Consider the following 17,461-nt stretch of genomic DNA (forward strand, 5'->3'; position numbering starts at 1 on the left):
TGGGCTGCGAGGAGGAGCTTTGCCTAGCTTGCAGGCAGCGCAGGGCAGACGGCGGCAGGAGAAGCAAGATGAATTCAGGCTCAGATCCCGTGGTCGTCGTCTCGGCGGCGCGGACCATCATAGGTGAGTGGCCGGCGGGCCCCGCGCAGAGTCCGAGGCGCCTGCTGCTTCGGCAGGAGCGCCGAGGGCCGGACTTGTGTAGGAGAGGGGCGTATGTGGAGGAAGCCAGTCAAGCCAAGCCGCGAGGACCCGCGGGATCCCTGGAACCCTGCGCCTCCCGCGTTCCCTGACCTGGTGCTACAGCCCCACCCTCTCCTCTCCCGATGTGCGCACTCCGTCCCTCGTGCTCGGATTGGCTCCCGGGGTAGACCCATCGCGTGGCCTGCCTCTCCCATTGGTTGGCTTAGGGAGGAGTTCTCCTCCGGGGTCCCTGATTGGCCGGCTCCCGGAGGCGCCATCGGTAATGCCTGCGACAGGGGCGGAACTGCTAGGTGGTCTGAGCCCGGCTTTGGGCTGGGGTCGGGCTGTCACACAATGGCTGGAAGTCGTGACTTCGTCTCCTTCGTGCGGCATGGTTTTCAACGCCCTTGACCCGCCGGTTCCTTTTGTTTGGGAAGCATGGAGCCGCATCCAGTCCTTCGGATTTGGGGAAATAGAAGGGCTGTAGCGGCGTCCCTAGGCCGTTCTGGAGGTCGCCTGTCCGGCCCTCGGCCGCTGCGAGTCGTGGCACCCACCTTGACCTTTGCTCAGACCAGCAGGTGTAGGAACGTGTGGGAGAAGAGGGCACTGCCTCCTCGCAGTGGCCTTGCCAAACAGGGTCATGAGGCCCCCCTGCTCGTGGGTGGTTTCTGCATTACCCGCAGGCTTGTGATGTCCACGCTCTCCGCCTTTCCATTGTAGGTTCCTTCAATGGTGCCTTAGCTGCTGTTCCTGTCCAGGACCTGGGCTCCACTGTCATCAAAGAAGTCTTGAAGAGGGCCACTGTGGCTCCGGAAGATGTGTCTGAGGTCATCTTTGGACATGTTTTGGCAGCAGGTAACTCTCAGTGATTCCAGGAGAAGTCAGGCTTATTAGAAACAGCCCATAAACACACACACACACACACACACACACACACACTCTCACACACTCTTTCACTCAAGTTCTTGCCTCCTTGCTTTTGCTCAGAGTTCCCTCTGTTATGATTCCTCCTGTTGGCCCACTTCTTCCAGCCCTGTCAGTAGCTTCTATTCAGCTTGAGACTCAGCTTCTTGGCCAGGCAGGGCGGCTCCCGCCTGTAATCCCAGCACTTTGGGAGGCGGAGGAGGAAGGATCACTTGAGGCCAGAAGTTTGAGACTAGCCTGGGCAACAAAGCAAGACGCCGTCTCTACAAAAAATAAAATAGCCAGGTATGATGGCCTGTGCCTCCCAGCTACTGGAGAGGCTGAGGTGGGAGGATCACTTGAGCCCAGGAGTTTGAGGCTGCAGTGATTGTGTCACTGCACTCCATCCTGGGTGACAGAGTGAGACCCTTTCTCTAAACAAACAAAAAGACTTAGCTTCATTAATATGCTTTTTGTGAATGAACTTAGACCACTGACCTACACTGAAGGAGTGGCCTGCCCCTCCACACCTGTGGGTATTTCTAGTCGGGTGGGATGAGAGACAGAGAAAAGAAATAAGAAACAGAGACAAAGTATAAAGAAACAACAGTGGGTTCAGGGGACCGGCACTCAGCACACCAAGGACCTGCACCGGCACTGGCCTCTGAGTTTCCTCAGTTTTTATTGATTATTATTTTCATTATTTTAGCAAAAAGGAATGTAGTAAGAGAGCAGTGTGATAATAAGGAGAAGGTCAATAAAATACTGTGAGCAAAAGAATCTATATCATGATTAAGTTTAAGGGAAGGTACTATGCCTGGACGTGCACGTAGGCCAGATTTATGTTTCTCTCCACCCAAACATCTCAGTGGAGTAAAGAATAACAAGGCAGTATTACCGCAAACATGTCTCGCCTCCCGCCACAGGGCAGCTTTTCTCCTGTCTCAGAGTTGAACAAATGTACAATCGGGTTTTACACCGAGACATTCAGTTCCCAGGGGCAGGCAGGAGACAGTGGCCTTCCTCTATCTCAACTGCAAGAGGCTTTCCTCTTTTACTAATCCACCTCAGCACAGACCCTTTACGGGTGTTGGGCTGGGGGACAGTCAGGTCTTTCTCATCCCACGAGGCCATATTTCAGACTATTACATGGGGAGAAACCTTGGACAATACCCTGCTTTTAAGGGCAGAGGTCCCTGCAGCTTTCCACAGTGTATTGTGCCCCTGGTTTATTGAGACTAGAGAATGGCAATGACCTTTACCAAGTATACTGCTTGTAAATATTTTGTTAACAAGGCACGTCCTGCACAGCCCTAGGTCCATTAAACCTTGATTTTATACAATACATGTTTTTGTGAGCTCCAAGTTGGGTCAAAGTGGCTGGGTCAAAGTGGCTGGGGCAAAGCTACAAATTAACAACATCTCAGCAAAGCAATTGTTTAAAGTACAGGTCTTTTTTAAAATGGAGTCTCATGTCTTTCCTTTCTACATAGACACAGTGACAGTCTGATCTCTCTTCCTTTTCCCTACACTACACTACCTACACTGCCTTTTCATTTTTTTTTTTTTTTGAGATGGAGTCTCTCTCTGTGGCCCAGGCTGGAGTGCAGTGGCGTCATCTCGGCTCACTGCAAGCTCCGCCTGCGAGGTTCACACCATTCTCCTGCCTCAGCCTCCCGAGTAGCTGGGACTACAGGCGGCCCACTGCCTTTTCATTCTTAAGAAGCAGGGCCGGCCAGGCACAGTGGCTCACGCCTGTAATCCCAGCACTTTGGGAGGCCGAGGCGGGCAGATCATGAGGTCAGGAGATCAAGATCATCCTGGCTGACACGGTGAAACCCCGTCTCTACTAAAAACACAAAAAATTAGCCGGGCGTGGTGGCGGGCGCCTGTAGTCCCAGCTACTTGGGAGGCTGAGACAGGAGAATGGCATCAACTCGGGAGGCGGAGCTTACAGTGAGCTGAGATTGTGCCACTGCACTCCATCCAGCCTGGGCGACAGAGTGAGACTCCTTTTCAAAAAAAAAAAGGAAGAAGAAGCAGGGCCAGCCTGATGCATAGGAAAGTATGCCTGCTCCTCGTTATTACCTCAAAGTGTCACTCATTCAACAAAAATGTATTCAGTTCCTCCTATGTGCCCCATACTGTGCTTAGTGCTGGGAGTATGGTTCCAACAATACAGGTAAGTTCCCTGCCCTCTTAGGGCTCAGTTCTGAGCTTGGAAAATAGGTGCCACATCATGCCCCTTGCAAGTGGGGCATATCACTCCCTAGAGGAATGTAGCTGAGTCCTGAGAGTGCCCCCATCTTCTGTCTTCTGATTCTATTTGAACACTCTTAATTAATTAATTAATTATTATTATTATTATTATTATTATTTAAAGAGACAGGGTTTTACTCTGTCGTCCAGGCTGGAATGCAGTAGTGTAATCAATCATAGCCCACTATAACCTCAAACTCCTGGTCTCCACAGTATCCTCCCACCTCAGCCTCTGGAGTAGCTGGGATTACAGGAGCAGGCCACCACACCTGGCTAATTTTTAAAATTTTTTTGTAGAAGTGGAGTCTCTGTCTGTTGCCTAGGCTCGAGTGCAGTGGCTGTTCACAGGCACAATCATGGTGCGCCATGCCCTTGAACTTCTGAGCTAGCTGGGACTACCGGTGCATGTCTACTAAGTTTAAGGCTTTTAAAGCACTGTGCTAAATGCTTTCCTGTCATTACCTCATTTAATCTTCCTCACAAGTCTGTTATATCCTGTTATCTTCATTTTACAAATGAATAAATGAGAGTTTAAGAGGTTAAATGACTTACCAGGGTCACAGTTTGAAGTGGAGCTAGCACTTGAACTTATATCTGTCCTATTCCTTATGCCACATACCTTCTACGATCATGTAACAAATGTTTATTGAGCACCTACTTTGTGCCAGGCACTATTTTAGCAGCTGGAGATAAGCAATGTTCATATCAGATAGAAATTCTCATTCTCATGAAGCTCATAGTATGCTAAATGCTCGCATTATTAATTATGTTAGCACCTCATTTCTTTCTTTTTCTTTTTTTTTTTTTTTTTTTGAGATGGAGTCCCACTCTGTTGCCCAGGCTGGAGTGCAGTGACGCAATCTTGACTCACTGCAACTTCTGCCTCCCGGGTTCCAGTGATTCTCCTGCCTCAGCCTCCCAAGTAACTGGGATTACAGGTGCCCGCCACTGTGCCCAGCTAATTTTTGTATTTTTAGTAGAGATGGGGTTTCAACATGTTGGCCAGGCTGGTCTCGAACTTCTGACCTCAAGTTATCCACCCGCCTAGGCCTCCCAAAGTGCTGGGATTACAGGCGTGAGCCGCCATGCCCAGCCCTGTACCTCATTTCTTCTTTTTCTTTTTTTTGAGATGGAGTCTCACTCTGTTGCCCAGGCTGGTGGAGTGCAGCCGTACGATCTCGGCTCACTGCAACCTCTGTCTCTCAGGTTCAAGCGATTCTCCTGCCTCAGCCTCCTGAGTAGCTGGGATTACAGGCATGCACCACCATGCCCAGCTAATTTTTGTATTTTTAGTAGAGAGGGGGGTTTCACCATGTTGGCCAGGCTGGTCTCGAACTCCTGACCTCAAGTAATGCTCCCCTCTTGGCCTCCCAAAGTGCTGGGATTACAGGTGTGAGCCACTGCTCACAGCCTGAGGCACCACGCCGGGCCTGTCTTTTTAATATGTATATGATCCTGCATATGTTTTCAGTCTCAAGTAACTTTACCTGTTTTTAGTTTCCAGCCTAATCCCAGATTGATAACATTGTGATGAATATAATCTCTAAGTTTTTGTCAGTGACTTATTTGCTAGTTCTTCCCCACAAACTCACCAAGGAAGGGTGATGGGTATGAGTATATCTGAAACTGGGAATAGAGTAACCACTTTATAAACATTTACCGTTGACTGATAACAGACAATGGCGATTGAGAATATTTGAAACTTTTAACTCCATTCTCTTCTGTGCTGCTTTAAGTAAATTATGTGTTTCTTCCCAACTAAAGGAAGTCCCATAGTTGAATTATAAAAAGATATTTGTGTTTCAGTACTGAGAATGAGAAAAAAAGGTATTTGTGAATTCTGAGTTTGTATATATTTTGTTATATAACCATTTAAGCATGTGTAATGAATACTAAGCAAGAACAGAACTGCTTATTATCAAAGGTTTTCCTTTTTAAGTAACCCCTTTTCTTCTCAAGTGTCTTAAGCCATGATCTTGGGAGCAGATGGCCCTAGTTAGAAACACTGATAATGCCTAGGTTATATCCTGTGTTTATTAGACATAGGTTTGATAATGCTTATTTAAGCCCCCCCCCCTTTTTTTTTTGAGACAGAGTTTCGCTCTTGTTGCCCAGGCTGGAGTATAATGGCGTGATCTCAGCTCATTGCAACCTCCGCTTCCCAGGTTCAAGCAATTCTCCTGCCTCAGCCTCCCGAGTAACTAGGATTATACTCATGCACCACCACGCCTAGCTAATTTTGTATTTTTAGTAGAGACGGAGTTTCTCCATGTTGGTCAGGCTGGTCTCAAACTCCCGACCTCAGGTGATCTGCCCTCCTTGGCCTCCCAAAGTGCTGGGATTACAGGCGTGAGCCACCGCGCCCAGCTGTTTAAGCCATATCAAAAGATGAGGATGACACTTCTTTCTTAAGATATTAATGACTTCTTTATGGAGGAGAAAGCTTATATCTATGAAATACCTACAGAGCAGCACAAGGCAGTATATATTCAAGGGCTAGACTGTGACAGGTGGAGAGTGTATACAGGCCTTTTTGCCTCCAGTGGGCACTTACCTGACCTGTAGGCTTTCAGAAGTGGCAGGTAACCCAACTGGCAATTTTACACACACTTTCACTGTGACATTTTGTCTTTCTCCTTGATTGCTAAGAGTCCTCTGTGTTCCTCTTTCTAGGCTGTGGGCAGAATCCTGTTAGACAAGCCAGCGTGGGTGCAGGAATTCCCTACTCTGTTCCAGCATGGAGCTGCCAGATGATCTGTGGGTCAGGCCTAAAAGCTGTGTGCCTTGCAGTCCAGTCAATAGGGATAGGAGACTCCAGCATTGTGGTTGCAGGAGGCATGGAAAATATGAGCAAGGTAAGGCCTCTCTGATGAGGTGGCTTTCACTGACCTCACACTGAGAAACTCGTGTCTGTGCCAGAACAGAGTAAACTGATGCATAGCAGAGCTGGAACCAAACAGTGAACAAATAAACAGAAATGACAACCTTGATCCCTACTTGAATATGAATTATTCTTCAGTTTGGGTGGGAAATCCAGGTTGATAAAAAGTTTATCAACCAGTGTCATTGGAACCGAATATACTTTTTCTAAACTATTAATGAAGCATGTAATATTTTCTGAATTAAATTCATATTAGTTGCTTGATGTCCTTGGTTTTAAATTTCTTTCCCATTGTGAGTAAAAGGCAAAAAACAGATGTTGCCACTTGCCTTCCTGCACATGACAAGGAGATCCTGGGGACCAGACTTTTTTGACCTTTTCAGGGTACAGAACATGTAAAAGAGGACCACCAAGTGGTGCCCTTCTCCAGTAGGTTTGCCAGGCACGATTTGTTTCACCAAGTTCCATACCTCAAATTGGCATAGTGATTGAAAGAAAAAGTATATCCCCTGCTTCCTACTGAGGCAGCTCAGGGGCTGAGGTGCAGATTCCCTAGATAGAAGCTGATTCAGCCCAGCCATTGCTGAGGTTCGGGAGGAGGCAGACTAAAGGTAACAAAAATAATCGGAGTGATTTTGACGGGATGACACTGACATCTGTGTTGTACTTTACCAGGTGTTTTTGTACATATGTTCACAACAGCCCCATCTAGGGTAGATGATCTCATTCCCAGTTTACAGGTAAGGAAACTGAGGGCCAGAGCCAGCATTCAAATACAACTGTTCCGACTCTAAGTCCAATCAATGACTCTTTCCATTGTAATATACCTGCTGTTGAGTTGGTGAGAGTTAAGACTGGCCGCTACTCAGAAATCCCTCCCCATCATTTAGTTAGCCTGATTATTCTCACTGTAGACATTATGTCATCCATTAAAATAGGTAACACATTGTTAGCTTTACTTAAGCCCTTAGAAGATTTCTTCATTTAACAGATAATTAATTGCCTCGATGGAAAGAATAAATGGAATTCTTAAGGAAACAGGACACAGAATGGGTAGGTTTGAGGGAGAATTGAAAATGGGTGGGTAGGAGAGTAATGGTTCCCAACAATAGGAAAGATGAAGTCTGCTAATTCCAGGGGTCTTTAGACCCTGGCCTGGCTGAGGACCTATAACTGGGGAGAAGGGCTGCAAAGGGGCCTAGATGAAGACTTAGGAAATACTAGATAGTTTTCAGTTGTATTCTGGGGAGAAGACTAATTACAACTAAGCCTAAATCCATTTTTATTTCTGACTTCTAGGCTCCTCACTTGGCTTACTTGAGAACAGGAGTAAAGATAGGTGAGATGCCACTGACTGACAGTATACTCTGTGATGGTCTTACAGATGCATTTCACAACTGTCATATGGGTATTACAGGTAAGGCAGACATAGCTGAAACTGTATTAGCTTTAAAAAGGTTAAAAAGACCATGTAATAATCTGCTTCTTAGGTGCTTTCGTCCTTATAGCCAGAGACTGTCTTAAGGATTTTTGTATCTCTTCTTTGATTAACTGAAGTGAAGTAAGTATTCTCTTCTTTGTGAACCCTTGATTATCAGAGAATGTTAGAAGTGGGAAGTACCTCAGAGTTCTTCTGGATCAACCCCTCATTTTACCAAATGAAGAAACAGGGCCCACAAATAGTGCTTGTGTGGCAGAGGTAGTAACAGAGATAAACCAGTTGTTTTTTTGGTACCTAACTGTACTTTTTGTACTACACAATTGGGTTATTGGTCATTCATGTTGAATGGTCCTGTGGTCTAGGTTTAATGGCAAAGCAACTGGGAAATCAAAAGCACTCTTGTCTTTAGTATACATGTAAAACTTAGGAAACAGAATAGACATTTTAGAGTTAAAGAATCAAACCCTGAGAAGTTAAACACCTTGCTCAAATGCATGCAGCAATGGCTCTGGTTTTATGTAACATATAAATATGTGAAAAAGGTAATGGGGAAAAGTACAAGATTCCAAGAGGGAACTGTGTGCATGAATGCTAGGAAGGAAGGAAGGGCTTAGGGATATGTGAAGCAATGAGAAGCTCAAGGCATCTTGACCACTTCTCGACTTAGAGCCACAACAGAGAAGGCTATAAAAACACAGGCAGACAATGGAAGACACTGTGTGACCAACTGCTTCAACCATAACTAGAGGTGGTCATTAAAAATTCAGATCCCGAGCCCTTTCCAAGGTGTACTGTGGATTGAATTGTACTCTTCCAGCCTCCAGAACTGTAAGAAAATAAATTGCTCTTCTTTAGAAAAAAAAAAAGAAAAGAAAAAAGGCTCAGCTCATGATGGAGTAATTGACAAAGATTAGATTTCCTACTATAAACAAGCATAAAACTTGTGAAAATATATAAAGCCACTGTTTTATATATGTCAGGTTTTGAGTAATACTCCTGTAAGACTGAGATCCTTGAGAGAAGGGAAAACCCCACTGTCACTGTCTCTACCTGGGGCACTTCCCAAACTGTGTTATGGAGAGGCAGAGCCTAAGCTGGAAACAGTGGTCTCAGTGATCTGAAGAAGCAGAGAATTTGGGGCTTCTGAGATGGCTGGAGTTTGTGGGGTAGAATAAGGGGGAGAAGAAAAAAAGAGCTCCAGAAATCTGCAAAAGGGTCCCCTTAAGTCTTTGATCAAATACTAAGCTTGTAGATGACAGCTTACAAGGCCTAGTAGAAAAGAGCTGCAGGGGAGAGGTGAACTGGAGATTTTATAGATTACTAGGAGATAAAAGTTCCGGACAAGTGAGTGGAAACCTTACTGAACCCCTTGGACACTCTATTGACATCTCAGAAAGACCACAGTTTAGGGGTAGGGCCAAAGCCATAGAGTAAAAGCTACTCTAGACCCAAATTAATAAGCTTAAAAACAAGCCTCAAAAGGATCAAGGTGATTTGCCAGTATTTTGACGGCTTGTGGAAACAAAACTCAATATATTCTCTAAAGATAATAAAATCCATATGTCCAACTATGTAGCAACTATAATGTTCAGCATGCAATAAGAACTTTCTAGATACACAAAGAATTAGGAAAATATAGCTTACAACCAGGGTGGAAAAAAACCACAACAGTCAACAGACCCTGCAATACTAGAATTATCAGACAAGGATCTTAAAGGCTCTATTTTACGTATGTTTAAAGATACAAAGGAAAATATAATCTTCATGGAGGAATAGATGTGGACATCTCAGGAGTAAAAGGAAAAAATATAAACAAGAACCAAATAGAAATGCTCGAACTTGCAAAGTACACAATCTGAAATTAAGAATTCACTGGGATGGGGCTGGGCATGGTGGCTCACACCTGTAATCCCAGCACCTTGAGAGGCTGAGGCAGGAGGATCACTTGAGGCTGGGAGTTTGAGACCAGGCTGAGCAACAATAGTTAGACCTCATCTCTAAAAAAAAAAAGAAAAAAAAATTCTGAATGGCCTTAACAGCATCTTGGAGACAGAAGAAAAAGGGTCAGGAAGTTTGAAGATAGATCATATACACAACCTGAAGAACACAGAGAAAAATAATGGAGAATAAATGAACAGGCCAGGCATGGTAGCTCACGCCTGTAATCTCAGCACTTTGGGAGGCCAAGCCGGGTAGATCATCTGAGGTCAGGAGTTCAAGACAAGCCTGGCCAACGTGGTGAAACCCTGTCTCTACTAAAAATACAAAAATTAGCTGGATGTGGTGGCCCAAGCCTGTAATCCCAACTACTTGGGAGGCTGAGGCAGAAGAATAGCTTGAACCCAGGAGGTGGAGGTTGCAGCAAGCTGAGATCGCACCATTGTGCTCCAGCCTGGGTTACAAGCAAAACTCTGTCTCAAAAAATTAAATTAAATTAAATTAAAAAATAGGCCAGGTGTGGTGGCTCACACCTGTAATCCCAGCACTTTGGGAGGCCAACGCAGGCAGATCACCTGAGGTCGGGAGTTCGAGACCTACCTGACCAACATGGAGAAACTCCATCTCTACTAAAAATACGAAATTAGCCAGGCTGGTGGCACATGCCTGTAATCCCAGCTACTCGGGAGGCTGAGGCAGGAGAATCGTTTGAACCTGGGAGGCGGAGGTTGCGTTGAGCTGAGATCATGCCATTGCACTCCAGCCTGGGCAACAAGAGTGAAACTCTGTCTCAAAAAAATAAAATATAAATGAACAGAGCCTTGGTGGTCTGCAGGACAAAATAAATAGGACTAGCATGCATAGAATAGGAATCTCATACATAAGGAAGAGAGAGAATGGGGCAGAAAAAAACTGAAGAAAATTTCCAAATTTGGTGCGAAAAGAAGTTCAAAGACCAAGATGGACAAGGGAAAAATTGCACTTTAGCAAATTGTAGTAAAAAGTTAAAAAAAGATCGTGCCACTACACTCCAGTCTGGGCAACAGAGTGAGACTCTGTCTCAAAAAAAAAAAAAAGGAAAAGAAAAAAAAAAAAAAGAATGAAAGTGAAGAGCCATTTTTAGATGAAGGAAAATGAATTGCCTGCACATCTACACTACAAGAAATACTAAAGGAGCCAGGCATGGTGGTATGTGCCTGTAGTCCCACCTACTCAAGAGCTGAGGCAGGAGATTGCTTGAATCCGAGAGTTTGAGTCTAGCCTGGGCAACGCTATCATAGTTTACTATGATTGCACCTGTGAGTATCTACTGCATTCCAGTCTGGGTAACATAGTGACACAACAACAACAAAAGAATAGCTTCCGGCCGGGCGCAGTGGCTCACGCCTGTAATCCTAGCACTTTGGGAGGCCAAGGTGGGTGGATCATGAGGTCAGGAGATCGAGACCATCCTGGCTAACACAGTGAAACCCCGTCTCTACTAAAACTACAAAAAATTAGCTGGGTGTGGCGGCAGGCGCCTGTAGTCCCGGCTATTCTGGAGGCCAAGGCAGGAGACTTGCTTGAACCTGGGAGGCGGAGGTTGCAGTAAGCTGAGATATTGCACCATTGCACTCCCGCCTGGGCAACAAGAATGAAACTCCATCTCTAAATAAATAAATAAATAGTGTAAATAAATACTGTATAAAATGCAAAGCACTCAGAATAGCCAAAACAATTTTGAAGTCAGAAAATAGCACTTATGTGCTCTGATTTTAACATTACCTATAAAGCTGTGGTAAACAAGACAGTGTGGTTTTGGCATAAGGACAGAGAAAGAGAACAGAGTTCAGAAATAGACCCAGACTTATGCTCATTTTCAACAAAGGCATCAATGGAATGAAATGGAGAAATTAAAGTCTTTTCAACAAATGGTGCTGGAACAACAGATTACTCACATGGGAAAGATGAACCTAGATCCCTACCTCACACCCTATATAAAAGCTAATTTGAGATAAATCATGGATCTAAAAATAAAAGCAAAAACTGTAAAGCTTCTAGAAGTATATGTAAGAGAATAGCTTTTACAGGGTGCAGTGGCAGGTGCCTACAGTCCCAGCTACTAGGGAGGCTGTGATGAGAGGATCACTTGAGGCCTGCAGTTTGAGGTTGTATAGTATACTATGGTTGATTTTGCCTGTTAGTAGCTGCTGCACTCCAGCCTGGTCAACATAGTGAGACATCATCCAAAAAAAAAAGAAAAACAGCTTGGTAAGTAAAGACAAGACATAGAAAGCAAAGCAATAACTTTGTGTGTGTGTGTGTGTGTGTGTGTGTGTGTGTGTGTGTGTGTGTGGAGACAGGTCTCACTCTGTCACCCAGATTGGAGTGCAGTGGCTCAATCTTGGCTCACTGCAACCCCCACCTCAGCCTCCTAAGTAGCTGGGACCACAGGTACGCACCACCATGCCTGGCTAATTTTTTGTATTTTTTGTAGAAATGGGGTTTCACCATGTTGCCCAGGCTGGCCTCAAACTCCTGAGCTCAAGGGATCCTCCCACCTCAGCCTCCCAAAGTGCTGGGATTACAGGTGTGACCCACCAAACCTGGCCAATTCTCACATTTGTAGAAGAGAGTTACAAATACAGAAAGGGAGAAGAATGTAGCTTGTGGTGTTAGGTTGCATTTTGGAGAACTCAAAATGCAGTATGAACTCAAGGTGTTACCATGAGTATATGTGTATATGTAAAATTATAAATAATACATATGGAAGTTTCTACTGAACAGACCTAGAAACAATGACAAACCAGTAACAACAAGCAGTCCTGACACCCAGATCTTCTAAATTTATCCACTAAAAGGAACTAAGGTTGTTTGGAGAAATGGCCCTTTCCAAGGCTAGGGAAAAAATGCTAAAAAATTAAGGACATGCTCGGGGACATGTCGAAAGTACACAGGAGGCAGCCTATGGGGCTTCCACTTCCCTGTAGTGGAATTTTGAACAATTTGAGCATCAAAGTCAATAATGATAGTAATGGGTTATAACTGCCCAAATTTTGAACAATGCCAGCATGCAAATAAGTAATGATAGTAATGGGTTATAACTGCCCAAGTTTTGAACAATTTCAGCATCAAAGTAAGTAATGATAGTAATGAGTTATAACTTATTCAATAAAATGAAAATGTATGAGTCCATCCTGATATAAATAACTGAATAAATGGGAGAAAAGGAAAAACTTTTCTTTATGGTAAAATGCCAATTAATACCTTACCAATAGAAGGAATGTTGGAGTTAGAAAGTCATGAATGAATGCTAAAACTAGTGGGTGAAAATATGATGGGGAAGAAGATATTTTGATAATCCAAAAAGAACCTCCGATAAATTATTGATTACTTATAAATGAAAAAATGGTGCCTTTAAAAGTTAGAAACCTGGTGAATACTAAACCATTTTAACCAAGTGATCAAAGATAACATCAGCTGGGATAAACTGATTGTCATTTGTGTCCTAATAAGACTCACTGAGAAAAATCGTACTATCATTCAGTGGTATACCTGCCTTTTGGCAGAATCTTAATCTAATTCTGAGGAAACATCAGACAAATCAAAATTGATGACCCTTAACAAAAGAACTGGCCCATGTTCTTCAAAAATATCAAGCTTAAGAAGCATAGTCTGAAGAACTGTTACAGGTAAAAGCAAACTAGAGAGATTGATAGTTGTACAATGCATGCTTCTTTATTGGCTCAAATAAAGGAGCTAGAAGGACATTACTGGAATAATGAAATTTGAATGTGGACCAAGGATTAGATAATAGTGTTTGATTCATGTTAAATTTCCTGATTTTTGTTTTGTTTTGTGAGACAACAAGCACCCAGGCTGGAGTGCAGAGGCACAATCATGGCTCACTGCAGCCTTGAACTCCTAGGCTCAAGTGATCCTTCTGCCTCAGCCTCCCAAGCAGCTAGGACTACTAGCTACGTGACACACACACCATGCCCAGCTAAATTTATTTTTAATGGAGACAGGGTCTTGCTGTGCCCAGGCTGGTCTCAAACTCCTGGGCTCAAGTGATCCTCCCACTGCGGCCTCGCAAAATGCTGGGATTACAGGTGTGAGCTGCCACACTTGGCCCAATTTCTTGAGTTTTATAACTGTGCTTATGTAAGAAAGTGGCCTTGTTTTGGGGAAGTATACACTGAAATTAAAATTTAAGAGTAAGAAGGCATTGTATCTCCAACTTTCTCTCAAATGGTTCAGAAAGAAAATATTAAAGCAAATGGAGGGAAAATATAAATGGTGACTCTGGGTGAAGGAAATTTCTGTAAGTTTACAATTATATAGAAAGGGAAGGAGAGAAGTATGACTCCTGAGAGTCACTGCAACATTTCCAAACCAACTGCCAGTGGCAGGCAGGGCCACCCCACACAGAGCATTGCACGGGCCACCATGAGCCTGCTAGCATGTGTGGTCAGTCAGTGCTTGGTCAAATGTGGACAACTTGAGCTATCAAATGCCAGTTCATGAAAATGTTAGTTTTTTGCTGTTTTTCTCCTTTCCCAGCTGAAAATGTAGCCAAAAAATGGCAAGTGAGTAGAGAAGATCAGGACAAGGTTGCAGTTCTGTCCCAGAACAGGACAGAGAATGCACAGAAAGCTGGCCATTTTGACAAAGAGATTGTACCAGTTTTGGTGTCAACTAGAAAAGGTGAGTATATCATAATGGTTTAATTAAACATCAACCTATTTATAGGTAAGAGTAACATCTAAAAGAGTAATACATAGGAATCTTTAGAAATTATATCTTAGTTACGTTTTTCAGGTTGCAAATATATGTCCTGGCTACATGAATGTGGGGAGGGGGTATGCTGGGTTTACAGGACACGGTAACATGGGACCTATGTCAGCACTCAGGCACTCTTGGTTCCAGAGTGTCCGTGACCACTGTGCACACACAGCAGGTTTCATGAGAAGCTGGAGCACTGGCTCATGGTTGTTAGGAGGCACCAGCTGACCTGTTTCCTGTATAGGCTCAACCTCCTCAGAAGTGGACACCCATTACTTCTCGCTGCTTCTGTGTGATCTGCATTTCACATTTCTAAAGGGTGGATCTTTTGGGGTCACTCGCTATTTTCTAATACAGAATGCTCCCGTCAAGCTCCCTTATTGATAACTGACATCTCTTATGTCCTGCCAGCAGTGCACGATTGGCTTTGAGACTCCCTGATCCACTCACTCATAACGAGCCAAGTACTATGACCCAAACTATAGCAGAATTTGGCACAAACAAGTCCCTGGTAGCTACTTTACTCAGGAAGGCCTATGGATTTGGAAAACACAGGTGTCTCATAAGGACATACTCATAAATTGTTTTCATGTACAATAATTCTTGTGTGTACTTTCCTCCTGTTGTAATCAAAGTGGTCACATATTAAAAGTTTTCTGCTAAATATGAATCCTCATGTTTAATGTCAGAGAACCCACCATTCCCAGCACACTTACTTCTGTCTCTGGACTAATCTTGAGTAATTGGTTTTCCTTTGTTTAGGTCTTATTGAAGTTAAAACAGATGAGTTTCCTCGCCACGGGAGCAACATAGAAGCCATGTCCAAGCTAAAGCCTTACTTCCTTACCGATGGAACGGGAACAGTCACCCCAGCCAATGCTTCAGGTTAGATTTTCTGAAGGACATCTGGGGGAATACTATGTTCTATAAGGTCTACCAAGTGAGTATTTTTCTATTTATATACAAAAGTACTATTTTTTGAGAAAGGGACTCACTCTGCCAGCCAGGTTGGAGTGCAGCGGTATGATCATTGCTCACTCGCAGCCTCAAACTCCTGGGCTCAAGTGAGCCCCCTGCCTTAACCTCCCAAGTAGCTGGGGGACTATAGGCATGAGCCACCACACCCAACTCATATTTATATACAAAATTATTCTTAAAACAGTTTAAGGAAACATGTCATTTCTCTGTATTTGATCATTGATTTAACCTATGCTGAAAGAACTAATTTGGTTTCTTGACATCCCAACTAGACATACAAATGAAGAAGTAAATTAGGGAACTTCAGTTTATCTACCTTTGTATTTTTCCAGTACCAGAAACTCCCAATACCTCCTTGTGAGGCCCAGGCTTATTCTTCCGTTTCCTGTCAGAGATCTCCCCTCCCCAACTGCTGTAATCTTTTTTTTTTTTTTTTTTAAGACGGAGCGTCACTCTGTCGCCCAGGCTGGAGTGCAGTGGTGCAATCTTGGCTCACTGCAACGTCCGCCTCCCAGGTTCAAGCAATTCTGTCTCAGCTTCCTGAGTGGCTGGGACTATAGGCGCACGCCACCACACCGGCTAATTTTTCTATTTTAAGTAGAGATGGGTTTCACCCTATTGGTCAGGCTGGTCTCAGACTCCTGACCTCAGGAGATCCACCCTCCTCCACCTCCCAAAGTGCTGGGATTACAGGCGTGAGCCACCACGCCCAGCCCCGACTACTGTAATCCTATCACTTTCTCTAGTTGGAAAGTTTTGTGGTCGATATATTGCCAAACATAATTTCTATGTATACTGTAAAGTCTGTTGAATTATAGTAAATGCTTTAGCCAACAGGTAAAATCATTTAACTCATGTCTTCAGGTGGTAAAGAAGCCACAGATACGTAACTGAGGTTAATAAGCATTGTAGAAATTAAGTCACTCATATTTTATAGGAATAAATGATGGTGCTGCAGCTGTGGTTCTTATGAAGAAGTCAGAAGCTGATAAACGTGGGCTTACACCTTTAGCACGGATAGTTTCCTGGTCCCAAGTGGGTGTGGAGCCTTCCATTATGGGAATAGGACCAATTCCAGCCATAAAGCAAGCTGTGAGTATAACCCTATTCCCTTTTATGAAATTTGTCTTCCTGTTAGGCTTAAATGAGCTTATTCATGTGGTTATCTCTAGTCTTTCCCTATCGGAAGAGTAACCAAGAGCATTTATTTCTATTTTTGAGACAAGGTCTTGCTCTGTTGTCCAGGCGGGAGTGCAGTGGCACGTCATAGCTCACTGCAGCCTCAAAACTTCTAGGCTCAAATATTCCTCCTGCCTCAGCCTCCCAAGTTACCTCGAACTACAGGTGCACCACCATGCCTTCTTCATTTTGTGGAGACAAGGTCTATGTTGCCCAGGCTGGTTTTGAACTCCTAAGTTCAATTGATCCTCTTGCCTTAGGCTCCCCAAGTGTTGAGATTTCAGGTGTGAGCCACTACCCCCAGCCACTGAGAGCATTTAGATCACATGCTTTTTAGGGGAACTGATTCTGTTACATTACCCTTAGGTACACATAACAGATGCTACTGGTTCAAAATTTAAGACAATTTAGAATTTCTAAGGGATCTTTTAGATCACATCCTTAACCTTTTGGATGGAATGGATGTCACTAAGGCAAAAATGTGTGGGAATGTCACTGTATTAACCTAAGAACAAACCAAAGTAGCAGTTATCAGTATCATGCAGCATATTTCATATTTATGTTGACAAAGAATGGTTTAACTTTAGCCTTTCCACCCGAGTTTAGACCTCTTTTCTATGAATCTTTCCCCTAGGTTACAAAAGCAGGTTGGTCACTGGAGGATGTTGACATATTTGAAATCAATGAAGCCTTTGCAGCCGTCTCTGTTGCAATAGTTAAAGAACTTGGATTAAATCCAGAGAAGGTAAAGATGCACAAGTAACCCTGAGAGCTTACCAGTGAATTTCACAATCCAATTTTAAGATAGATAGTATCTTCCAGGTGTTGGCCATGTGGGTAATAGTTAAAGAAATACTAGTTACTAGGACTGAGTTCATTACTTCCCACGGTTTAAAAAAAAAAAAAGACATTAGCTTACTTGGCATAAAAGGAACGAG

At 43.8% G+C, this 17,461-nt stretch overlaps 1 protein-coding gene across 2 annotated transcripts in view; it reads left to right on the forward strand.

Annotated features, from left to right (window-relative positions):
- Positions 1–17,461, forward strand: part of ACAT2 (acetyl-CoA acetyltransferase 2) — an 18,026-nt gene continuing 565 nt past the window's right edge. Inside the window, 8 exon segments of one of the 2 annotated variants that reach the window (NM_001131985.1) lie at positions 1–123; positions 901–1,035; positions 6,016–6,197; positions 7,523–7,640; positions 14,145–14,288; positions 15,129–15,251; positions 16,282–16,436; positions 17,158–17,268. In NM_001131985.1, coding sequence (NP_001125457.1) covers positions 69–123; positions 901–1,035; positions 6,016–6,197; positions 7,523–7,640; positions 14,145–14,288; positions 15,129–15,251; positions 16,282–16,436; positions 17,158–17,268 — 1,023 coding nt within the window. In that variant the 5' untranslated portion in view covers positions 1–68. 2 annotated transcript variants of the gene reach the window in all.

The sequence above is a fragment of the Pongo abelii genome, chromosome 5, assembly GCF_028885655.2.
Source record: "Pongo abelii isolate AG06213 chromosome 5, NHGRI_mPonAbe1-v2.0_pri, whole genome shotgun sequence".
NCBI classification, from domain to species: Eukaryota; Metazoa; Chordata; class Mammalia; order Primates; family Hominidae; genus Pongo; species Pongo abelii.